The sequence below is a fragment of the Scomber scombrus genome, chromosome 23 (genome assembly GCF_963691925.1).
Source record: "Scomber scombrus chromosome 23, fScoSco1.1, whole genome shotgun sequence".
NCBI lineage: Eukaryota > Metazoa > Chordata > Actinopteri > Scombriformes > Scombridae > Scomber > Scomber scombrus.
Window position 1 is genome coordinate 9,636,265 of NC_084992.1, and position 22,528 is coordinate 9,658,792.

Consider the following 22,528-nt stretch of genomic DNA (forward strand, 5'->3'; position numbering starts at 1 on the left):
AACGTGCACGTGCCACAACTGTGAGCTGTGGTATCTCAGCTAAAGGTGTGTGAGCATGTGTGTGTGTGTGCAGGGTCGCGGTTTTGTCTTTTCCCTTTTACTTCATGAAGCACTTCACACCTCAGTGGGGGTCAAAGTGCACACTAGCCTCAACCTGCTGCACCCACTGTGACCGAGCCACATGGGACGTGGATAACATGACAGTCTGACACACACACACACACACACACACTTGAAGGAGTAGAGTTCAGATACTTTTTTTTTCTTACTGAAAACAAAAATCTAACACTGAATAGACGAATTAATCAGATTTAATTAAAAAATGTGACTATCAAAGTTGTTTTGCTTCAGTTCTTTTGAACACCAATCTGTGAAAAAAAGCATTTAATTTTAACAAAATCTCTTTTATTGTATCTTTGAGTTGTGTGCATACCAGCCTATGATCAAAATTTAAAAAAAAAAATCACTCAGTAATTAGTAAAAAGAATTTCAGATCCCACATAACGGCTTCTTTAATAGTACTTTGATCAAACCACTTCAGCAGCTTTTGTCCCTCCCGACACCCCTCGTAAGCTTACAAAGACTCATTGCACAGCTTTCGATCTTCATAAGTGTTTTCATTTGACTCCAATGTCAGTTTTAACGCACCAATCAATGTACAAAAAACAGTTCTTTATTATTATTATTATTATTACTACTGTGGATTCTTAAAAACGGCCTAAAAAAGATGGGCAGGTTCGATTAATTGAAGGTGTAGATGAAAACTCACAAAGCTCATTTGTTGGCGGTCACCTTGATTTGTGGGTGTTTTAATTTGTAAGAGTATGAAATCCTTCTCAAGTGCCTTTATTACCCCCGCCCCTTCTTCTTTTGTTTTAATAGACAGGGCATAGAGTATTTATACCATGTCACACCTTGTAAATCAGAACAGGACGTCAGCTGATAACTTATCTATACACACTGACCTTCCTTATTTTAAATAATCCTAATAAGCACTTCTGTGGCGACCTGTGGCACTTCCTGCAGCTGGTTTGCCACTTAAACACTCTCGAGGGTCGCTTAACACCAAAAATCCAAGTTTGGACTTCAAGATTCGGCTGAAAAAAAGGACCTTTAATCTGTCTGTCTGTCTTATCTCCAACCTGCTGTTTGTCATCTGAGGAGACGGATGTAGATGTCTTTAAGCTTTCAGACAGTGTCAAAAAGAATTTGATAATGATTGACCTACCAAAAGTTCAAATTTACAGGTTTGTGGTGGTTGTTAATTTCAGACGCTGCACGTAAATACTTTAATACCAACATTTAAAAAAAAATGGAGGAGTCCAAAGTTACGATAAGAAAGCGTTGCGCTACAGGCTCGACCCCCTCAGCAAAAGGTCTCTAGTAGATGTTGTTGGCAGTCAGTACAAACTAACAGAAAGACAAAGACAGACGAACATGGCCCGTGTGTAAACTCGTCGGCTCGTCCCGCAGGAAGCTCTGTTCTGCTCATTGGTCCGTCCTCTTCGTGTGCTCTCCATCTCCCGCCAATTCATCTGCTTTCACTTTTAGTTCAATCCAAAAAAAAAAAAAACATTTCCACAGTCCTTCCAAGCTTCCCCTTCATCATCTTCTTCTAGCGTACACACACTCACAAACACCCCCGAGCCCCTCCAAGGCCGCACCCCTCCCCAAGTCCAGCTCCTCAGTACATTTTCTGTCGGCTGGGCAGCACTGCCTCCTTGAGGAAAGAAAATATGAGGAGTATCCCGGACCTCTTCCCCCTCTTGCCCTTGGTGAAGTAATTAGACACCACATCATCTAAAAGAAGAAAAAAAGGGGGTAAGTGGGTTTTAATAGAGCACTGAAAACCAGAAGGCAGAAAATAGACACACAAAACTCACAATATGCTCTTACCAAGTTACTGTCACTAATTAAAAATTGATTGGATGTGTTGTTAAGATTAACTGCTAAAAAAGTATAGCGCCCAACGTGGGGCTCGAACCCACGACCCTGAGATTAAGAGTCTCATGCTCTACCGACTGAGCTAGCCGGGCTAATATTAGCTGGTGGACTAAACCTGATATGGTCCTGTAAAAGACTGGTTAAAGTACACCTTGACATTATAAATTGGGCTTTGCAAATGTTATTTACCTCCTTACACCATCCTTAAATGTCTTAACTTCCTCAAGGAGCTTGCTTAACACGTGTTATATAATAAAAATATTTTAAAATAGTAAAAAACTTTTAACGTTTTAACACAACAAAAACAAAAAAAGGTTAAAGATATGATTGTGCAACTCCCGCTGTCGGGGGCAGAAATCTTACTACACAAGGGCCATTCAGAGGTGTTAATGCATCAGTATGCATCAAATGAAGTGCTCGTTGGATTGCAGAATAACATCTCAAAGGACTCGCCCCAGTACAAGCAGTGATTTGCCAGATGTGTGGAAAGGAGAAAGTAAGCAGCTCTTTCTATTTTCAGCCTTCACACGACTATTTCCGTAATTTTTCACGTGTAAAACCAGAAGGTAACACAATACAAACTCTGAGGAGAGGCTGTCCAAAAGTAGGTTCCATTCTCCATATTTTTACACTGACATAAACACTTTATAGCCTTTAGTTTATTTAAAGCATACCGAACCCTTCACAGCTACCAAAAACAGCATCAAGCTGAGGAGAAACCAGTGTGAAAGCTCACCTCCTTGTTGCATGGTGGATGGAAGAACATTTTCCCCCGCTGACAGTGACACAAAAAAGCCGAAGGGGATCACCCACAGGCAGATGGTGAAGTACGCCAATACCTGAGGCCAGTTTAGGAACAAAAAAAACGGACATTGATTAGACAAGAAGCGGGGGGGGAAAAAATTACATTTCATTCAAAAATCGATATATCTAAAATGATATTACCTCTGAGAATGGATAATACTCTTGTGCGAAGTACTGGAAGGCCATGTAATGGTTCACCACCACCAACACTGCAGAAGAATGAAGACAAAAGAAAAAGAAATGATGTTGAAAAAAGTAAAGCAGGACAAGATAATGACTTGGCTTTTTATGTGATGATTCTACACTTATTGAAAAAGGAAGTTAACTTTTTAGATGATTTGAATACCAGAATGAATCCATCCTTAACATATTTTCAACCTCTTACATTTAAGTGATGTTTTTAACACTCGCATACTGTATTCTGACTCATAATTAGTCTGTACACCAATTCACTTTCATACATTTGATTAATCTTATGAAAAACAGACATTCACAATCTGCATTTCATGGTCCATGAGAACATTTTATGGAATATGATGAATAAATTATGTTCAAATGCTTATTTTTGAATAAACACAGGTCAAATTTGTACATTTGCAGATATAAAAATGTATCAGCTGCACAAAAATTATGCATTTTATTTCCATGTTTGTATACTGTGGGTCACATTAGGAAAAATTTGGCTAAAAGAAATGTGTATAAAGGTGTTTTAACTAGGGATGTCCGATATTATCGGCCGATATTCACTTAAAAATGTAATATCGGGAAGTATCGGTATTGGGTTTTTATAACCGATATTTTTCTGTAGGCTTCAGCATTTCCAAGCCTGCATGAACGCAGCATGGGACGTTTACCGGCGCACGCTTGATGACGTATAACAACAACAACAACACGCTAGACTCGTGGGTCTCTAACCGTGGCTAACAAGTTCATGGTGTCCACCGCCATGTACACGAACACACAAACAGAAACAAGGTTCACCTCCTCGTTGTCATTTTCTCTGTTATGCTTTCGGCGAGTCGCCTCTGCGACGTCACCGTCAGAGTCGGGTCGGTCCTATCTGGGTCCTACTCTGCTGGAGACACAACAGCTGAGAGGACGTTCCTATAAAAGGTCCCGCCTCCAGAAACGGGGCTTATGTCTGTGGTTTGGAACTATTTCCAAGTGTTCCCTACGGATAGTAAATTTGTAATTACTGCAAAGCAGCATAATAAATATGGCAGTGCCATATTGGCACTTTTTTCCATAACTTAAATTGCATTTATGTATGCATCCAGTGGGGCATCACAATAAAATTAGGTATAATGTGTTAATTCAACAGTAGGAGATATGTTATGTTGTTACCTAACAGTTTTGCTGTGAAAAGCCTGCATATATCGGTATCGGGTGATATCGGTATTGGAAATTAAGAGTTGGGGAATATCGGATATCGGCAGAATCGAGCATCCCTAGTTTTAACAGCTCTCAAATTAAAAAAAAACAGTATGTAAGGGTTAAAGGAATAGTTCAGATCTTTTTATAATGCATACCGCATGAGAGGATGAAGTTAGGGGAGCTCAGCAGTATGTAGGGGAATGTCTGCAGGAGGCCGAAGTAGACCAGGTTAGTGAAGAGGCCGACTGCCACCATCAACACTGGGAAGCCTTCAAAAACATAAAGACCGGCCAACACGCCTGTCGAGAACTGGACACAACCACACAAACAGTTAGAGCTACATCATTTCAACAGCATATTCTTTTAAAAAAAGCAAAGGGAGTGATAGAAACGGTCTTACCATTATCATGTACTTTATTATTCGACTGGTGGCTACTGTGTATTCTTCTATTAGTTCTGCCAAGTAGTACAGGCCAGCAGCTAGAGAGGGAAGATGAAGATAGAAGTGATGAGCAAACCAAGCAAGAACAAGCACGTCTCATTGTTGGACATTAAGACAAATCACTGCTAAAATAGGATCAGTTCTGTGGAGCAAATTTAATAGAAGTAACAAGCAGCAAGGACAAGATCAGAAGGCATGTGGAAGGAAGATTAAATGCAGCTAAAGCCCTGAGATAACTTCTGCTGTGATCTGCCGCCATTTAAAATAAAACTTGATTTGACTTGACTTGATGAATAAAAAGAGGGTCAAATTATTCAAAACATGTACGTTATGTCAGGTGATGACAAATAGAGCAGCAGAGGCTCATAGGAAGAGTCGGTGCTTCATTATGCAAGAGCAATATGCAACTTCCCAAAAGAGAATAGGAAAGGAAAAACAGACAGAAGAATAATGAGGGTAGACTGCCTCGCACTTTTGAACTCCCCACTTTAGACTGCTTGCACTAACAACCCTGATGTCAGCCACCAGGCACAAACACACACACACACACACACAGACACACTTACGCTGAACTATGGTTCCCTCTCTTGGCACTGTACATCTTGTCATAATGAATAATTTAAAAAAAGAAAGAAAAAAAAGAACTTGTGTCGTTTATTGAAATTAAAGCGCTGCCTGGTGAGGTTTGCTAACGAACCTCAATGATTCATCAACAGGCTACAGCTATCCGATAATATTAGCTTCAGAAAGCAGCTAATTCAGTTCTCGTAAATCAATTTCGATTTACTGAGACGCACTTAGTTGTTAAAAAAAGAGCAATCGAGTTCAGATTGACAGAACTATTCTTCACGTGTGATACGACCAATGGGCGCTAGATATGGTAGAGCCTATCACAGATTTATCTGTATCGGCATACATGTTGTCCAATATTCTTTAAGTTATTCAGGCAGCATTTTATGTATATGTATCATTTTTCTTAATTCAAGTTTAATGTACATATAATTTTGGTTGTATGTTTTATTTTTTATAGTCATTTTATAATTATTAAATTCCCAGTGAAGTTTAGTGTTTGAGTCATTTCGTACAATAAATATAGTTAAACTGTAAAATATCATGCCTACAGTACATATCTTTGTCACAAGTGTTTGATTAACACATTGCAAAAAAATGTGCTTTTTATGCACTTCATATATAGGATTATCAGCTGATATATATTGATATCTGAATTTTTAAACTCCCTAATATCGGTAGGGCCCTTATCAAAAGCCTAAAATATTCTCTCTCATCTGTGTAGAAACTGTAAAAAAAATAAATAAAAAAAAAGAAAGTTGTGCGCCTGATCTGTTGCCATGGTAACATGTTGGCATTCTATTAATACTATCCAATCATAAATGGATTTAGTTCATTTTTTAAATAACGTGAAAGTTTCCCTCACTTCTCTGGACACGATACTCAACGCTATCAAGTTTTCAGCACGTCAAAACATGACCACAGACTCACAGGTTTGTATAAAACATATAATAATGTAAACACTCACTGTCCACCTTATCATGAACGCCTAATTCAACAGCTCTGCTTTAAATTCTACATTTGTGAACTTTATACATTTTCAGTTTTTGTTAACATTTTCAGAAAGGTGATAATTCTACTTCATGTTTATTATTAACCATGTATGTTAATGGTGTGGACAAAATATTAGGAACACTATTCAATATAATGCACCCCAGTATGTCAACACCACTACCCACTATGACTAGATAGATAGATAGATAGATAGATAGATAGATAGATAGATAGATAGATAGATAGATAGATAGATAGATAGATAGATAGATAGATAGATAGTATTTATCCCCATAGGGATGTCAGCAGATTGTCAACAAAAATTCAAAATGTATAAACTTCATAAATGTAGAATTTATGGCAGAGCTGTTGTATTTTGATTGCATTAGATTGCACATGTGTACTTAACCCTTACATACTGTTTAGAGTCAAATGTTATTACTTTTCCTAAAGTGGTCCAAAATGCACAAAAATATAAAGATTTTAAAAATGTTATTCGTTTGTATAGGTGCTACAAATTTTTGTCCATAGTCAAATTTGACCCCTATCTATTGACATGTCTTTTTTTTAAATGAATAGTTAATAGTTTTAATAAGATAGTTATGCTATGTTATATTTTCATGTCTTAGGTAAAATAGGACATGATAGTGTAAAACCTAAAAATATACACTCTCTCTGCTCTCTGAAACATTTATCAATGTTTAATCAATGTATGGATCAGTCAGATAGGCTATTGATGCTTTCTAAACAGATCTGAGGTTCAAAATTTGGTATAGACACTTTTATGAGGGGATTCTCACTGCTAGGGTGTAGAATATGAACAGTATGTAAAAGGTTAATGAAAAGTGGGCGGTGACTGTGTACGAATCTGTGAATCTGCACCTGATTTCTTTTCCTCAACGACTGAGTGGATCTCAGTGAACTGAAACCGAACTGTGAGAACTGAGTTTGAATTATAAGAACCGAAAGTACACACAGAGAGTTGAATTTTCAGTGAGGATCAAATACAGTTTCGAGTGACATGCATCCCTGCCCATACATGTAGCAGCAGAAGAGTCAGCCAAGTATGTTATAAGTGATATTTGTGATTTGGACTTCACTTTTTGACTTAAATCTGTCTGCACTGAATTAAATTAATAAATTAATAAATATAAGTACACAACAATCAGACTTTTTCACAGGAAGCAAAGAAAGAACAGCACAGGTGCCTTTAACACATGATTACATTAAGGTGAGCCACCTCCTGTATCCTGGTATTACCAGAGTTCAGTGTTGAAGTACAAATAGGACACAGTAGAGACACTGTTAATGTTATTAAATACACCTGTTATTTTCCTGCTTAGACAAGTCAAAATATCTGCTGTTGGGAGACGTGATTGTCACAAAAAGGTTTCCTTCAGTTTACTTTAATTTATATAATAGAATAGTTTATATGTGTCTGTTCTTCTATAGTCGTTGTTATTCACAGGTTGGTTTTTAATACCCATCCATAATTAAACTGGCTGATACTGGGGCTGCAACAATTATTCTATATTTGATTGACAGAAAATTAATTAGCAACTATTTTGATAACCAATGAATCATTTTATATGTAATGTGAGGTTCTGTGTGCACATCCTAAAGATGTTCAGTTTATTTTGATAGAGGTTGAAAGAAGCCTGAAAACTTTCACATTTAAGAAGCTGGAATCAGAGAATTTGGACATTTTTCAAAGCAATTAATCAGTTATCACAAAAAGTTGGTGATTAATGTCATAGATGGCAACTCATGGATTAATTGACTAATTGTTGCACCTCTAATGAAATGTATAATCTAACAAATAACTTGATCTATTCCCTTGTTTCAGACAGGTTCCACTTATATTTTGAAGGACTTTTGGGATAATATTTCTGCATTGGGATTTAAAGAAGAAAACGTTCTCCTGCTGCCTTTTCTAATACAGTCAATAAAAGGTTAAACGAGTTGAGTGAGATGACAAAATGAGATAAGCACATTTTGACAGCAGCCACACCTGCCAGCTGCAGCAGGTGTTACGTGGCCAGGTAACAAATCTGACAACGTGGACGGACACACACACACACACACACACACACACACACACACACACACACACACACACACACACACACTTTTAGCCAGTAGTCTTTAAGTAAAATAAACATGTTATGTACAGTGTTTCAAGTTATTATCTAAAGCTTTAATCAGGGTTCCCACACATTTTTACCATTGAATTTTCAAAACTTTTCCATAACTATTCCATAATATTTTACCCCATTTCCACAACTTAATTTAAGTAATTTAACAAAGGTAGGCCCACATATCAACTATAGGGCACAGTATCGGATTTTTACCTGCCCCCCCATCCCAAATCTAGACTGTCAGGTCCAACTGTTTCATTTGGAGAGCTTTATTGAGGCTTTTGTTGAACATCATAACCAGAGCTGTCAACTTTTCAGAAAACCTTGGAGCGAGATTTGCGGGGGCTTTTCAAGAAAGTTGAGCTTTCATGGTCACAACCATGTCAAAGACATTTTTATTCAAAAATTTAACAGAGTAGATGTCATTTCTTGTATTCAGGAGCCTTTTAACAGGTGTTTTGACACTTTGATCTCACTAAATGATGGGTGCATTTTATAATTACATCAAGAGGAAGCGTTTGGGCCCCAGATCACAAATTAGAAGATATTAAAAAACTAAATATAGAAATTGATGATTAGTATATTCATATAATGAATCTATTTTTGACATAAAAAAAGTAGGTGGGGTCCAAGTTCATGCAGCCTGTTTTATATCGTTATATTTGATATCAGAGCAGGTCATCCCTAATTCAAAACTTTTCTATTCCATTCACCTAATTTTCTTATTTCATAACTTTTTCAGGAATTTCATGACTTTAATGTACATAAACAAAACATTTAACTAGTTAGTAAGATGTAATATAAGCTAGATCACATTAACTTGTTAAATGAGGACTGCAGCTGCTTCTGAAACACACCTATCTGCTGATCGATAATAAACCAGAGCTACAGTTAGCTGCTAGCAGACGTCACATTGAGTTTTAAGTGTTTCTCATGCTTTTAGGAGACGTAGAAATGAACAGCGTAATATTATGACTATATTATACATGCAGACTATAGATATACATAGTTACGATTTAAGATATATAACAAAATATCATTTTATCTGTAACTTCCTGCAGTGGAAAGCTAGCGAAGCAGATGTTAGCCGCAGCATTAACTCACCTATTGCAAGAGTGACGAAGGATATCTGGATGACCAACGACAACCAGCTGAGTAAATAAATAAACCACATCCTTCTGCATATGAGACAACACACATACAATAAGAAAATATGACAGAAAAACAGCTGCTAACTCGAGCTGGGTCAAAGTTCCTCCCCTCCTTCTCTCTATTATGCTATATGCTAGGTTTGGATCAGAAGGAGGGACGAACTCTCGCGAGGTTAGGGTTACATTTAAGGGTTATGTTAAGGATTAGGGTTAAAATCTCGCGAGATAAGAAGCCCCACCGGCTTATTAATACAGCACATTTTTGGCACAAACCCTCCAGACTCACTGAGCAGAGCAGCAAAGAAGGGCTTCATGTTAAAAAAAGGACAGGTTTGTTTCTGTTCTAGTGCCATCTGTGGTCGGAGGAGAAGTGCAATACTTTGACAGATGGCTCAAATATTGTATCTGCATGGTTGAGAAGGTTACAAAAACCTAAAAATGTAACATTTTAACCCTTACATACTGTCCAGAGTTCAAATTTGACCCATTATTTTTACCTTTAAGAGTTGTAAAAACACCCTATACATATTTGTCTTAGCTAGACTTTTCCTAATGTGATGCAGAGTATACACAAATATAAATAAAATGCATAAAAATGAATAAAATTAATGAATGCATTTTTAAATCCAGGTTAAAAATGTTTTCATGTGCTTATGATTGAGCTCTTTTAATGCACTTTAAATTCTACTCTTTCATTTGCACTGTATGTTCTTTTAATTATTTTAAAGCAAATCATTATGTTATGCTGTACTCTCATAATTTATGATCTATTTTAGTCTAGCTTTTATTATCTTTCTCTCTTTCTATTTTTCTGTGCTTTGTTTTATTGTTTATTATAATTGGGTTTAATTTTTTAACTGTATGTTTTTATGCTTCCATTTCTTACTGTGATGTTTGTTTTTATGTAAAGCACATTGAGTTGCCCCTGGGTGTGAAATGCGCTATATAAATAAAGCTGCCTTGCCTTTGTGCAGCTGATACACATATAAATGTAAATGTACAAATTAAATTTAAAAAAACGCCATTCAAACATGTTGTTTTATTCATATTCTATAAAATGTTCTCCTGGATCTTAAAATAGTGATTTGTGAATGTCTGTCTAAGGCCTAATCAAACATTTATTAATGACTGATGAATGTGAATTGGTGTAGAGACTAATTATGAACAGTATGTAAGGTTTAAGTCAAAATTATGATACACAGTCAACATTTTGATGTACGTATTCATATATATTTTGTCACAGCAGTTTCAAAACTTTTGTCTCTTTTTCTCACACACACACACACACGCACACACACACACACACACACACACACACACACACACACACACACACACACACACACACACACACACACACACACACACACACACACACACACACAGGCTTTCATGTGCATGGACTCAATAACACAGAGGGCGCAGCACACATTACTTTATTCCAAAAAAGCTAACACCTCTGTGGAGAAAAACAATAAAAAATGCATGCTAGAGAGTGGAAAGGCAGACCTTCTAGTAAAAAGAGCTAAATAAAGTTAATATATAATGTGCAACAGTGTGAAGAAACTAAAATGGTGTTAGAGTCAAAGGTGAGTAATTTCATCCTTCTTTCAAACGCTTTTAACAAAGGCAGATAGGCAGGTGGATAGATGGTGTGGTGTGAGGGTGTGTGTATTCATTTATGCATGCATGCACACATATATACTGTATCTGTGTGGAAGGTGAGAAAACAAAAGGCGACCTTCTGCATTTAAAGATACTTTCAGGGGGGGAAAGCGCACAAATCACCTGGGGCTCTTATCTACAGTAACAACACCTCTGTGGTCTGGGTGTGAGAGCTTTAATGTGCCTAAATAAATGGCAGCTTCCATCCTTCTGCTGGATCAAGCTTTAAGAGACAGACACCTTGGGAGAGAAATGGGCGAGGGTATTCATATAGTTGCTTTTAATGGCCATTTTCCATCAATTTTTTGTAGCAGAATTGGAAAATCCTGTAACTTGCACTTGAACCAGTTAAACCCAGGCACCTTAAGAGAATGATATTGGACATTAAACACGGCTGAGGGGGTTTCTTTTCCTTTGACACGCAACAAGTACATGCTATCTGAAGCAGACCTGGGTTAAATGGCATTTTGAAAAAAAAAAAAGACCTCTTGGCCTGAATGTGGAATTTGATGTTTTTGTAATATAACCCTCCGGTCTGCTGCTCCCAGGAGGACAAATCCAACAATAAGAACTATTTTCCGACAGGTGATCAGTTATTACAACTCGACTGGTTTTTTTAAAATAAGATTTTATTTTGGGCTTTTTGCCTTTATTTTAGCTAGTAGGTGGCAGAGAGGCTGACAGGAAACAGGGAGAGAGAGGGGGGGAATGACCTGCAGAATAGATCTCTTGCCATTTTCAGTACAGAATAAGATCAACCAGTAGTTTTCCAGAAGCAGCACATTAATGAGCTAATTCAATATACATTATAACACATAATGCATCCCTTTAAATTACAAGCAAATCAAACTCATCACTAGCAACGACTACTAGAGTGGTGTTAATTTCTTTCTCTGGCTGCTCTCAGTTGTCTTGGCTGACGATCAGCGCTGACGCTCTGATGCGGGAGTCCCTCTTCTCCCTGTTCTGTCTCAGTCTGCGCAGCACCGGGGCGCTGCCACTCTCATCTGCCCAGGGAGCATCTGCCGCTGCCGGCGCACACGTCTGACCTGGCTGGGGGTCTATAACCAAGAGATCATCACAACATGACATCACAAAACAAAGAATGCGGGTTGTAATGTTACAGCTGACCACAACTGAATTATTATAAATATTGCAGAAGCACTTATGCTCTTTGTGTTAAGCCTGTAAATGATCTGATACTTTTCACTGTTGTATAAAAATCAAAGATGGCGACAGTCAAATCAACAAACTCGAGGCGTCAAACGGCAGTCCACGAATCAATGTGTGGCGTCATCTCACATGAAAATACCTCAAAACAATCAGGAGTATTTGAAAGCTAAAGTAACCCTAACCCTGCTACATACTGTACATACATCCTGACTTAACTTCTATTAGCCCTTTTCATTATTTACAACTGGAGCTACAGCTGCTCCACAACGTAGCAACAGTGTAAAGACAAAAGGAACATCTGGCTACATTAGTTACATCAGGGACTTTACATGAAAGCACACTGGCCCTGGTATTATATAACATACACACTGAAAATACTGTACATATGACGAAGCTTGTGTTGTTCAACTCTGAGCTGTACTGGCAGCAGTTCTACGCTTCTGAATATTATGCTGCATCCACATGCAGGTTTAAAAGCAGTTTAACTATCCTTTGAGACATATGATTTGCTAATTGAGTGCTTGTGATTTCTGTTATGTTGCACATCTGGCCCTGGCCCTAACCCTAACCCCCTAACCCTAACCCATGAAATACAGGCTAAACACAAGAAACTTACATTAAGAGGCGACAGTAGCGATAAATCAATTTTGTAAAAGATACAATGACAGCAGACATGTCACACAGAGGAGAGCATACCCTGTGTTTGTGTTGAGGATGAAGGGGCATCTCCCATGGCTCTCCTCCTCCTCTGCAGCACCATGAGAAGCTCAGCCTCCCCAACGTTTCGGCCTCTCTTGGATGACACTTTGCGGAGGTTCTGACGTTTCATGTTATTCTGGTGTGTCAGACGGTTAAAGATATTTCAAAATTCGGTCGCTTAAGTCGTCATTTATCACTTGAGGTTTTGGTTGACTTTGTTGAGTTTAAGTACATTACCAGCATTCCTTTCAACTCTATGACAGCTGATTTTCTGTTTTCATTCCTCTGGTCCTACATGAAAAAAAGTAGGAATCAAAATGTAACAAATGTGTCTTTGGAGCTGTGTTGTAAATTATAATTTAAAAATAAGAAAAAGGAACAAACAGGTATCAGGATTACTGACCTTCCATGAGCTGTCGTCATCCTGTAAACTCATCAGAGAAAATTAGACGTTGGTTATCAGAGTTTTTATCTATTACTTGGATTCCTACTCGGCTCTTATTCAAGTTATTCTTAACAAAATCATCATCATCTATGTGTTAAAGAACTAAATCTTTGTCTACCTGTGTTCGGTTGGCGGGCCTCAGGATGATACCTTTCTTTATCCTCTCCATCATCTCATCTATTGCTTTCGCCTTCGTGTTCAACACGGGTGCTGACTCAGCTTAAAGATTAGAAACAGATAAAACATAACTTCATCGTATGTTGGACTCTTTTCTTTGTCTCTTCTGCCATATTGATTATTGTTGCTTATACTGACTGCACCTTTGTACTAAAATCTGAACCAAACCACCACTGCTTAATACATTACATCTTACTGAGTATAAACAGTTATAAAAGGTTTCATTTACTGGGACCTAAATGAAGATGGGAACTTTTCTTCTTCCTTTCCTCTATGGTCATATACAGCAATTTTCACTGCAGCAGACAGTATTTTGTATAATTTGAGAAAATGTGCCAGATATGCTGCGTCTAATATTTAATCTTAAACAGAAAAAAATAAGAATATGTAGAGATATGTAGGGTTTTTTGGGTTTTTTAGAACTTTGTGGAGATTTTGTGCAATATTAATGAAATCCATTGAAAGTGAAGTGTGACTCACCGTCTTGATCCGTTTTATTAGCTCTATCTTTCCTCCTGCTCCTCAGGAAATCGAGCGTACTAGTCACACAGAAAGAGAGAAAGAAAAAAGTCACTTGGGTTAAATCCTCAGATTTCATTCATATATTCAAATTTCATTGTACAACATTAAATCAGCATCTAACTTGTCCTTCATTCTTCTCTGACTCCTTAACAATGCATGAATTCATAACTTATAAAGCTTAAAATGATGTTTGAGTAAAGCCTCTGAACCTATGTGTTTAACACCATGTGCAACTATGAATAACTGTAACTGTGTTTCAATGGTAGAAAAAGCTCTGGCTTTAGTGAAATTTACTTTACAACAGTGGTAGGAGGTGGAGGAAGAGGAGGAGGAGGCGGGGGTGGGGGTGGAGGAGGTGGAGCAGGGGTGGATTTTTCCTCCTGTGGCTCATCAGTTTTTTCTTCCCTTTTTTGTGAATCTTGTAACTGTTTCACTACAAAGGAAGAGAGTAAAACGTCACTTTTATCGTCAGTTTCAGAAACTAAGAAAGTACATGAAGTATTCTGCTATTTAGCTACAGGATGTATTTGAGTATCACTTTCAACTTTGGATTTTAGAAACTAATGTTTGTAACATTTTCTATACAAGTAGGTTTCTGCACTGACATCTTGAAGCCTAGATGCCACAAACTGAGAGACTTGTCATTAAGAATATGCTTTCAAACACACAAATCTTGCAGCCTAAATAACTCATGTGAGCAGCAAGTTTAAAACTCACCCATAAGCTATCACATCACATTCGAAAAAAACTCCATGAGAGCATGAGCTGGTGTTTTTGGGGTGTTTGTCTCACTGGTTTCCATTCAGGTTTTAGGAGCTAGATGTCAGTCGAGGAGCTTTCATGTGGATGCACTTACATCGGCTTTAATATTTCAGTTGCCATTTTATCAGACACTGACATCTCATCCTTAAATCTCTTCCATCTAGAGAGGTTTAAACAAGTGCTGAGAAATATTTTTAAGAAACATTTTCCCCACTAGTAGCTACCTTCATCCTGGAGTTGTGTGACAGTGCTGTTAGCCTCGGACAGCTGAGTTTCTAAGGCCTTCCTCTCCTCCTCACTCTTCTTCAGCTCATCTCTCAGGCTCTGCAGCTCATGAACATCACTGCTTTCTTCCTCAGAGCTCTGACTCTGTTTTCTCTGAACACAAGAATGAAAGAAACGGAGATATAACAAGGAATACTGACAGACCAGAATGGATATCTTTAATAATTGTGATCACATCTACACACACACACCTGGTCCAGATAGCAGCTCTGTATATCACACAACGCTGTGCTGATGTGTGATATTTGTTCCAGGGCTTGCTGCAGCTGAGGACCCATCTCTGGGCTCTGCACCGGCATCACGCTCTGTCCCTTAGCCACCGTCTGCTGCACCAACATCTGACAAAACAAACCACATCTAGTTTTCACCTTTTGACATATTGAACACATCTTTATGATTATCTGCTTCTAGTAAAATGGAAAGGAAATACATCAACAACAATAAACCACAATTAGAGGGAAAATAAAGTGAGATCTAAGTGGCTGTTTGCTCATTTTCTAGCCCCAGGAGGTTGTCACAATGCAGAGAAAATGTTTTTAAACCAGTGTTTGACTGAACAATGACTTAGAAGCCTTGTTAGTGTTACTCATCGGACTTCATTGAAGAATAGAAACAATGGCAACACAATGTTTTAGCTGTGAGAGTGATCACAATTTTCCTCCACATTATGTTAAGTGGCTTTTTTGCTATGTTGTGACAAATCAATACAGCAAAATTGTGGTGTAGAGCATATAAATTGCCAGAGTGCTAACTGCTTCCCAATCCAGAGTCCAGGACGCAAGATGTAGCTGAGGGTTCACGGGGGGATTAATAGGAGAGGCAAAATGGGAAAAAAAAACCTTCTACACACGTTTTTCCAAGTTTTCTACAATTATTCCCTTTTTCTTGTGAATTACTACATTGTTTTGGCTTTTCAAGGGTCAAAAAATAACTAGAAAAAGACTGTGTTAGAAGGAAAAAACACTTTGATGCTCCAGTATTGAACCAGTAATGAAAGGTCACATGTAGGCTTTGTTTTCAAGGAACTCAAGCCATAAAGGTTGGGAACCAGTGCCTTAAACAAATGTTTACATAAGCAGTTGTAGATAAAATCCTTTCTTATTTTTTGTGTTTATATCCAGTACAATGTGCAGGATTTTTCAAATAAGTAGAATCAGCATTTCCTGCAGAAAATGTGTGTTATTGCTGCTGAAGTTACCAGCTGCTAGAGATGCTTTTTTCCCAAAACTCCTATAGACTGCAATTCAAAAACATTCATAACGCAGTAACTACAAAAATGTCCGCTAGAAAAATAACAAAATATGTTTAACATGTCAGAGTTGGATGCAGTTTTCTAGCTGTAGGTATGTAAGAGGAAGCGACAGAATAAATATAATAAAGATTTGGATAACTGTGTGCAGCAATCACACTAATGAGTATAAGTTTATCACCTGCAATGACTTTCCAAGTGCTGTTTCCACAGTGCAAAGAATACAAATTTAAGGGTGAGTCTTAAAGAATGGATTTCATTTCACGCACATCACAAATCACAGATTTTAGAATCATGCTTAAAATCCTATAATGTGTCATATGTGTGTTATTGTGGTCGTTAAAATCTCCTAATTACCAGAAACAACGCAGAGGATGTGACTCTTGCCATATTAGGTTCATAAACTACCTGTCTGATAGATCATCAGCCATCAGAGAACAGGAAGTGTGAGAAAGGTGCTTTCATTTCTGTGTTTTTACTGTACACACAAACCAAAGCAGCACGTTTGCACCACGTTTGCTGAGCTCTGTATCAGCACACGTAGCACCAGGCTGCACGCTGCAAATTACACCGCTCTAATCTCTGGTCTTACTCTTCCCATCAGCAGAGAGCAATTTTCACACAGCAATTAGCACAATGATTTCATACATACAAACACACCGAGCCAACCAAACAGACACACACACTCACACACAGCCGCACAAAAGGGACAAAGACACAAATACACAAAAAAAACTCTAAATTGTTTCCTGTTTGAGGCCCTGCATCATTATACCACCATGCATCACAGAGAAGAAGTGTGAATGGTTGGTGTTTTCAAAACACATGAAAACAGACAAATAGTAGTGCATACAAGAGGCATTCAGCACAGGGGGGTCTTTTACCATGAATTGAGAGTAAAGGGGCTGAATTGTATGAACAGTTGGGGGTCCTTTTCACAGGTAAGGACCCCTGCAAGGCAACTCATTGTGCGCCTGTCCGGTAAATGGAGGACGGCGCACACAAAGGCGACAATTGCTATATGCTCAGCAAAACATAAAGGTGTCAGGCAAAGACAGGTTGTGCTTAAAGACCACTATTCTCCTTCGGCGGCAGTGATGACCACTAATTATGTTGAAGGGAGGGGCTAAATGGGAAGGAAAGGGAACAGAGGGATGTTTTTTGAAAGAAAAGGCCTTCATTATAGGAGCAGCTGGGGCTGTGCGTGTGTGTGTGTGTGTGTGTGTGTGTGTGTGTGTGTGTGTGTGTGCGTGTTTGGGTATGTGGATTTTAAGTGAATTGGTGTTTGTGTACAAGTGTGTGTTGTTACGTCTCTGCTTTTGTCTGTCTCAATGTGTCATCGGTGTGAAAACAGAGAATGGAGACCCCTTCTCCTGTCCCGCCACATCAGCTGCTCTCTGACATCGGAAGTGTGTGTGTGTGTGTCTGTGTGTGTGTATGTGTGTGTGTGCGTGCGTCTGTCCCATCCCTCCCCCAAGTCGGGGTGTCCGTCTATTTGTTGTAGCTGCCCGAAGGTCATCGCTAACACTCCTGCTCCTTTCCCGTGTCACGACCCGTCACCTTCAGTCTATATAGGTGTGAATGTATGACAAAATGTTTCATGCCGTGCTAAAAACACACAAACACAAACACACACACACACACACACATACACATACACACACATATGCATGCCACGCTCACACCTGGTGGGCGAAGACTTCAGCGTGTTGCCGGAGGCCCTGCTCCAGCTCCAGCTTCTCAGATATTTCTGTGAACTCCTCTGCGACAAGCTGGGAGACTGTGCACACACAAACACAGACACACACAGACACGCAAAAATATGTGGCATTTACTCTCATTGTGTTTGAAAAGGTAATTGTTACAATAAACTGCTGAGATGATTAATTGCAGTTTTGATCATTTATCACATAAAAATGCCAAATATTGTCTGTTTCAAACCTCCTGGTTAAAAGGATCTTAATGGCATACTTAACTGTAAATTAAAGGGTCATGTCACCCAAATGACCAAACATTATGCACCTACATTGTGTTGAAGTGGTGGCAGAAATCTAAACATTTCAAATTAGTCAGCAAATAAAACCAAAACTATATTTGCTCATCTCAATACCATTTAGATCAAATGTGGTTTCTTTTTTAATTTACATTTTGGACTGTTGGTCAGACAAAACTAGAAATAACAGATTCAAATAACAGATATCACCTTTTTTAAATATATTTCTGTGGCATTTTTTAAGTTAAACAATGAATGAAAATAATCATTAGTTGCAGCCCTAATGTAATTCAGACTTACCTCGTTTCATTTTATTCATGGTCTTGCTCTGTTTGCTAATTTTCCTCAGTACGACTTCTTTCTCCTCGGCCTCCAGAGCAAGCTGAGGGTAAGAAAAATAGTGGTAAGGCTCACTGGTATATCTTCAGTCACACACTCTCATAAACATGGTGGTGTTTGACAGCAGTACCTGCTCTCTGAGTTGGGCCTGCTCTTTGCTCAGAGCCTCCACCTGTTGCTCCAGCTGCAGCTTATCAGTGAGCAGAGCGTCCACTGATGCCTGCAACTCTGACACACAGAGAGAAAGAGGTTCATATCTGAGCTGTAGACATTAACACCAAGCCCTTAATTAAGATTAAAAAGATAAATAACTCAGGGCTAATAGGGCTAGAAATGACAGCAAAGTGGGCCAACATGAATCTTTAGGAGAATAAATACACAAATTACATGCAATTAGTCAACTTCTTCTAACTGGATTAACTGGTAATATTTAATATATCATGTTAAATATGATTATTTTGGGACACATCATGTAAAACAGCCTCCTGTTTTTAAGGTTACTGTTGCTACATATACTCCTAATTGTATATATCTACTTTACAATTAGGTTTTAATTTGCTTTACAAACAGTCAAAAAATGGCCTTAGTGTTTTAGTGTCTATTGTAGTTTGAATTCTGACTCGTGTGCAGTGTTGTCTAACCTGCGATCTTTGCTTGGCTCTGCAGCAGCAGCATCTCCTCGTTAATGACCCCGCCTAAATCAACAGCGTCACTGTCAACTGTGGGGTCAGTCTCGGGGTCAAAGGTCACAGCAGACAGGTTTTCGGGCAGCTCGGGGATGAGCGGCATCAGCATCTGGCTCCTTCTCTTCAGGACTTTGTTCTCTTTGGTCACCTAGGCAACAGAGGGAGCAATGGTGTGTCTGGAGGTCGATGCTGCCGCTGTGATTTTTACTTTCTGTCTTCTTTTTTTTTGTTCTTTAACATGTCGGGATTAGGAAAGATGGAAGAAAAAAGGAAAAGAAAGGTATGAAAAGGAGAGGAAAAATAGGACAGTACAAGAAAGGAAAGGAAATAAAGGACAATTAGAGGAAAGGAAGGAAAGGAAATAAGGTAAGAAAGGAAAGGAAAGAAAAGGAAAGGAAAGGAAACATAGGAAAGATAGGAAAGGAAAATTAAGACAAGAAATAATATGAAAGAAAAGGAAAGGAAAGGAAAGATAGGAAAGGAAAATTAAGACAAGAAAGAATATGAAAGAAAAGGAAATGATAAGACAGGAAAGGAAACAAACAGTAACAACAAAAAATTGGTCAGAAAAGAAAAGAAAGGACACGAAGAAATAAAACATAAAGGAACAAAAAAGTTAAAGAAAGAAGAAGAAAAGAAAAGGTTTAACAGTTAATGGGCGTACTTGGACAGCCAGCGCCTCAGCACTCTCTCTGCAGGAACGCTCAATCTGGAACTGGATCTCTAACATGTTCATCTCTTTCAGGAGCTGATTGGAGACTGATAATGAAAGGAGGAGATGTTGTCACTCATGATTATCTCATAAAAATGGAAAACATATGAAAAAAATGTACAAAATCAACCTGAAATTTAAACTCAATACGATTAATTTGTGTGTGTTTTATCCTTCCTTCCTTCTTAGGAAGATTTACATTGCTGGATGTGATTTTGTCTCTCTTATATAATCTGAATAAATGAACTGAATTCTCACCTTCCTCCAGTTCAGACAGCTGCTGATTGGCTTCATCTCTCTGATTTTCCAGGATCTCATACTAATAATAACAGTAAACAATAATTTTAAAAAAAAATCACCCAACAGGTTAAGTTTGAATCACATTTTTTTTCTATTGTCACCAACAAAACCTGCATTTATCCTTGTTAATGTAATCAAGTAGCTTTTGTTGCACATTTTTCAACCCAGCTATGTATTTTCTCCCCTTTTCCCCTCACTACTTTCATTTAAAACAGTGAAACATTAATGATCGATTGGCAGAGATCAGAAGATAAATATTTATTATAATTTTTATTATTATCATTTATGCATTTGTTTTTAACCAAAGGGAGCCGGTCCAAATGTATGACTCCTTGTTAATTAATCATCACACGGGTGAAGAAATTTTACTGTCAGCAGGGTAAAAGTTCATGAAGCAGGATGTTTCCACCCATGCTGACTGTCTCCTAGAAAGTGACACTAATCAACCACTAATTTGCCGTCACTAACAGTGATACCTGAATGTCTTCCTCATCTTCAGAGGATAAACCACTCTCTCCGACAATCTCTGTGGGAAAAACAGAAGTCATTTTATCCTCAAACAACAGACAGATTCTCAAACGGGCTGCAGCAGCACAAAACAGAGAACTGGCTCAGTGGGAGACGCACATCCTGTTAGTGTGACTGCAAGAGGAACTTCATGAAGGAGGCCAATGATAAAATACAAGAAGTGAAATCAAAGGAGGGTCCTCTATAAATAAGTTTCACTCTTTGTCTCTATTAGGTCTATCAAATAGCTGCACAATCCTTGTATGGTAGGGTCAAATAGGCCTGTTTTTAAGTTTTACGTAGGGTAATTAAATAATAAAAAGCAACACAAACACAACAAACACATAAATAGAGAGAAAGAGTGTAGAGGGTTTGTATGTGTGTGGTTAGGTCTTTAAGTAAATATTTGAAGGAGACAAAAGTAAGAGCCATGAAAGTGTGACTCTTCATATCCAATAAATGAAACTTAAATAAAGTGATATTAGTATATTATTACATTATTGGCTCCAGTTATTACATTTGTAAATGATTTTTTTTTACCAGGACTTTTATTACATTATTGGCAAGTTGATACATTACCGGCTGCTACAAGGGTATTTCATATCTTTAAGTGATTTGTATGTCATGAATCAAAAGAACATCCACTGTTAAATATACAAAATCTACCTCTATAAAATGAACAACTGCACAGTGTTGAAGCATGTTATGGTTACGTTGCTGTTATGGTCATGATGGACTCTAAGATTTTATCAAACTTTTAATGCATAATTATGGTGTATTGTTGCACATTATTATGCATGATGTGTTTCGTCTTATATGCCTTTACAAAAGACAAATTTTCATTTTATGTAAATGTAATGGGCAATAAAGTCTGAATCTAAATCTGACTTAGTAAAAGTTACATTTTGATTTTTTATTTTTATATACTGAATCCCCAAGAAACACTCGGTTGTAAACTAAATATATCAACTAAAACCACTTATATCTTACCATGCTCTGAAAGCAAGTCCCCAGTTATTTAAATATGATTTATTTGGATACTGAGAAAAACTGCAATACTCATTATGTGACAAAAAAATTATCTCAAAAACATTTCATATCTACATGATCAACTCTTACCTGCAGCTGCAGGGTCTTCATCTACGAACCACATCTTGCTGTCTGCACAGTTGGGGAGTTTTTAGCTCCTCTAAAAACTAACGTACTGCTTTCTGTCTGAGCACCACTTGGTTCACTCTGTAGAAAACCATTATTTCTGTTTAAACCCTTCCCCACTGTGACGATTTAAAAAAAGAGGAACCTCGTCACATTGGTAAGAAGAACATTTTCATCATCCTAGTTTAATGTGTTTTGTTTTTTTTTTACTGATAAAAGGCACGTTACACTTCTTTAAATATTGATAGTAATCGTTCTTGATAAAGGAGAAATGAGGATGAATTTAGCTTTTTAATGTCACATATGAGTTAGAGGAAGAGGTGTTTGAACTTTTCCCCTCCTTTAATACAGTGAGAAGTGGGAAATGCAGCCTCTGTCCATGCATGTAGTCTTAAAAGGACGACACTGTCTCTCTACTGTAAGATCAGTGTCACTCACGCAGC

General features: G+C 37.9%; 3 protein-coding genes and 1 non-coding gene across 4 annotated transcripts in view; all 4 read right to left on the reverse strand.

Moving 5' to 3' along the window:
• aadat (aminoadipate aminotransferase) overlaps positions 1–17,849 on the reverse strand; it is a 175,074-nt gene extending 157,225 nt beyond the window's left edge. Inside the window, exon 1 of the mRNA XM_062444585.1 lies at positions 17,846–17,849. The gene's annotated coding sequence lies outside the window, so the exon portion shown is untranslated. The remainder of the gene's footprint in view (positions 1–17,845) is intronic.
• On the reverse strand, positions 422–9,555 carry tex261 (testis expressed 261). The gene is made up of 6 exons (XM_062444769.1): positions 9,370–9,555; positions 4,523–4,602; positions 4,278–4,431; positions 2,890–2,957; positions 2,681–2,783; positions 422–1,800 (listed from the first exon to the last, which is right to left on the reverse strand). Exons 1-6 carry the CDS (start codon positions 9,437–9,439, stop codon positions 1,685–1,687), a joined length of 591 nt encoding a protein of 196 aa, XP_062300753.1. The 5' UTR covers positions 9,440–9,555; the 3' UTR covers positions 422–1,684.
• Positions 1,964–2,036, reverse strand: trnak-cuu (transfer RNA lysine (anticodon CUU)). The gene has a single exon. It is a non-coding gene; the product is annotated as a tRNA-Lys (tRNA).
• Positions 11,695–22,131, reverse strand: shtn2 (shootin 2). Its single transcript, XM_062444578.1, has 17 exons — positions 22,050–22,131; positions 20,900–20,949; positions 20,382–20,442; positions 20,076–20,170; positions 19,367–19,559; positions 18,856–18,953; positions 18,687–18,768; positions 18,079–18,173; positions 15,336–15,482; positions 15,084–15,237; positions 14,392–14,530; positions 14,056–14,114; positions 13,517–13,617; positions 13,357–13,377; positions 13,191–13,244; positions 12,951–13,089; positions 11,695–12,142 (listed from the first exon to the last, which is right to left on the reverse strand). Exons 1-17 carry the CDS (start codon positions 22,081–22,083, stop codon positions 11,985–11,987), a joined length of 1,680 nt encoding a protein of 559 aa, XP_062300562.1. The 5' UTR covers positions 22,084–22,131; the 3' UTR covers positions 11,695–11,984.
• Positions 22,132–22,528: the final 397 nt, after the last annotated feature.

What these genes read in the sequence shown, in the direction of transcription:
- tex261 (XM_062444769.1), bottom strand. Translation starts at nt 9,439, where the DNA reads ATGTGGTTTATTTATTTACTCAGCTGGTTGTCGTTGGTCATCCAGATA. An exon ending in TAATAAAGTACATGATAATG is followed by an intron (nt 4,432 to 4,522) that starts GTAAGACCGTTT and finishes GGTTGTGTCCAG; the next exon opens with TTCTCGACAGGCGTGTTGGC. An exon ending in TAACTTCATCCTCTCATGCG is followed by an intron (nt 2,958 to 4,277) that starts GTATGCATTATA and finishes ATTCTTCTGCAG; the next exon opens with TGTTGGTGGTGGTGAACCAT.
- shtn2 (XM_062444578.1), bottom strand. Translation starts at nt 22,083, where the DNA reads ATGTGGTTCGTAGATGAAGACCCTGCAGCTGCAG. An exon ending in TAATAAAACGGATCAAGACG is followed by an intron (nt 13,618 to 14,055) that starts GTGAGTCACACT and finishes CTAATCTTTAAG; the next exon opens with CTGAGTCAGCACCCGTGTTG. An exon ending in GGCCCGCCAACCGAACACAG is followed by an intron (nt 13,378 to 13,516) that starts GTAGACAAAGAT and finishes ATGAGTTTACAG; the next exon opens with GATGACGACAGCTCATGGAA.